Here is a 2,500-nt window from a genome sequence, read left to right as displayed (position 1 = left end):
GCCGCTAATTAGCTTAGGTGAAATACATAATCTTGATACATTTCGTTAGTTAGTTTTTTCTCGTCTTTCTTGTAAAAATTATCCATTGGTAATCCAAGCACCTAGGGGTCTATCTCCTCTCAGAAAACACTTCCGAAACGTTTTTTATTTTCTACCTTGGCCATTAACCCTTAACGTTTAAGAACATACACTGCAATGTCAGGATTCTGATTCCCAGGGAAGTTCTGGTAGAGGTTTTAAAATACACAAGAGGATGTATACATCTTGGTGAAAATCCTAGTCTCAAATACCGAATGAATCAATGCCTCTCTCTTTGGATTCTGGATTCATTTTTATCTATTTATTTCTAGGAGAGCGTGTATTGTGAACAGATTACTAACGATTTGTTACTAGAGCTCCTTCGTCTCTTGTAATTCCAGCCATGAGGTCCACTTGGTTGAAGTCTCCGTTACACATCAGACGCGCAGGGTGATCTGGTATAAAGTCCCCATCAACAAGAGGCAAAGCGACTGCTGGCAAGATGAACCATTCCTGAAACAGTAAGTAAAAATAAAGGAAAATAGCTTGAACTTTATAAACAGATCATTAACAAGTAAATTACTAATTGCAATGTAAGTCCAAGTAAATTTCCCTGTAAACTCTTCCTAACTCACCATGAAATCCTGGAACTTTGCAGCCAGCCTGCGACCATCTACCTTCTGGAGACAGTCCAGAATATCCTTGTGACCGAAGGCTTTGGAGCAGCCGACGGCTTTGCTAACTTCCTCTGCCACTTGTCTGTGTTGCTCGTGGCGTGCCCATGGCGCTAAGGCTGATCCTGACTGCATGATAGCGCGAGAGAAGAGGCCTAGTGTTGGATAAAATAACCTTTGTGAACTTAAAGACAAACACTATATGTGCAGTAACTTAGAAGGTTAATGAATGCAGTCTCACTCAGCCCAATGCTGTGAAAGGCCTGAATATGTCATTTGCAAAGTTTTCAATTTCTTTAAACATGAGGAACATGTGATTTTATCTTTTCTTTCCCCTCACCTTTAGATTTGGGTGACAATATATGATAATGGACAGAGGCGCCCCCAGCACTCTCCCCGAAGATGGTGACCCTGTCGGCGTCTCCTCCGAAGCTGTGGATGTTGTCCTGCACCCAGCGGAGGGCGAGGGTTTGGTCCTTCAGCCCAAAGTTCCCTGGAATCACCTTATCCTCTGTGGATAGGAATCCTGCAAAGAAAAGTTGAAAGTATGGAAAATAAACCTTCTGTCATATGAATGAGTGGTGGAATCAAGAAGAAGTAGAAGGAGAAGGAGAAGGAGAAGGAGAAGGAGAAGGAGAAGGAGAAGGAGAAGAAGAAGAAGAAGAAGAAGAAGAAGAAGAAGAAGAAGAAGAAGAAGAAGAAGAAGAAGAAGAAGAAGAAGAGAAAAGAAAGAATGAAAAGAAAAAAATGAAAAAAAAGAAAGAAAAGAGAGAGAGAGAGAGAGAGAGAGAGAGAGAGAGAATATATATATATATATATATATATATATATATATATATATATATATATGTATACACATCTGGAAGTAGTCAGATGCCCCTGAGGTCACACTGTCTAACTACTGTGGATGACCAGTGCCCGTGGCATCGCCGCCGTGCTGACAGCCACGCCCTCTTCGCTCATGACCTTTGACCATTACCTTGACCCAAGGAATCACTCTCCCTTGAGTCCAGCCCTGCTTGTACACTATCTCCTCCCTGGGGCCACCTTCTAGGGTCCCTGCCTGGCTGGGTCAACCTCTGCTCTGTATGATGACATTCACTATCTTCAACCTCCAGTATGCTACCATCAACCTCCAATCTCCAATACACACGGCGAACCAGACCGTGCATATCAGTCAACCATCAATGTAGGGGTAAACCAGGAACCCCTAACAAACTGGCGAACAACTTCTGTCACTTCTATCAAGTTTGTGAAACGAACTACTACGACTTCATAGCGTACGTGATTTTCGTTATCATAATTCATCAGTTCATGTGGAACTGCCATGGTCAGCCTAACAATTCTGTTTCTTTCCTTTTTTTATAATAATTGTGGTGATGCTGACTGATTTTCAGTTTTTCTTTCATCAGTTAATGTAAGCTGCAAACTTTCATTTTTATTATGGTCACTAGTGACAATCCCAGTGATGGGTTTCTGGACATGCAATTAGTATTTTAATTGCATGTTATCCTTACATGTGCTCAGGTTCACACTTATCGCACAGATCCAGGACCCGTGTTTACAGTCTATATGAGCTTAGTGCTGGTATTTCCCTACAGGATGGGATGCTCAGTTTGCTGACCTGATGTACATGTACCATGTGTTGCTCTGCAAGCTCTGTCTGTTACGTGACAGACATCATTTCATTAATTTCAGGTATTAAAATTTGTGATTTTTGTGATTTTACATAGTAGTCGATTTGATGTTGCAATAATTACGAATGTTCTTTTTGTGCAGTCAGATCGGTAAATATTTTCCTTGCACAC

At 41.3% G+C, this 2,500-nt stretch overlaps 1 protein-coding gene across 2 annotated transcripts in view; it reads right to left on the bottom strand.

Annotated features, from left to right (window-relative positions):
- Positions 1–2,500, bottom strand: part of LOC119580786 (cholinesterase 2-like) — a 12,014-nt gene that overhangs the window by 2,667 nt on the left and 6,847 nt on the right. For both annotated transcript variants that reach the window (XM_037928901.1, XM_037928902.1), the window contains exons 5-7: positions 1,033–1,218; positions 654–847; positions 381–531 (exon numbers count right to left, since the gene is read on the bottom strand). In XM_037928901.1, coding sequence (XP_037784829.1) covers positions 381–531; positions 654–847; positions 1,033–1,218 — 531 coding nt within the window. The remainder of the gene's footprint in view (positions 1–380; positions 532–653; positions 848–1,032; positions 1,219–2,500) is intronic.

The sequence above is a fragment of the Penaeus monodon genome, chromosome 14 (genome assembly GCF_015228065.2).
Source record: "Penaeus monodon isolate SGIC_2016 chromosome 14, NSTDA_Pmon_1, whole genome shotgun sequence".
Classification (NCBI taxonomy): domain Eukaryota; kingdom Metazoa; phylum Arthropoda; class Malacostraca; order Decapoda; family Penaeidae; genus Penaeus; species Penaeus monodon.
Note: the sequence above shows the minus strand (reverse complement) of the source record. Positions and strands in the feature narration are given on the sequence as shown.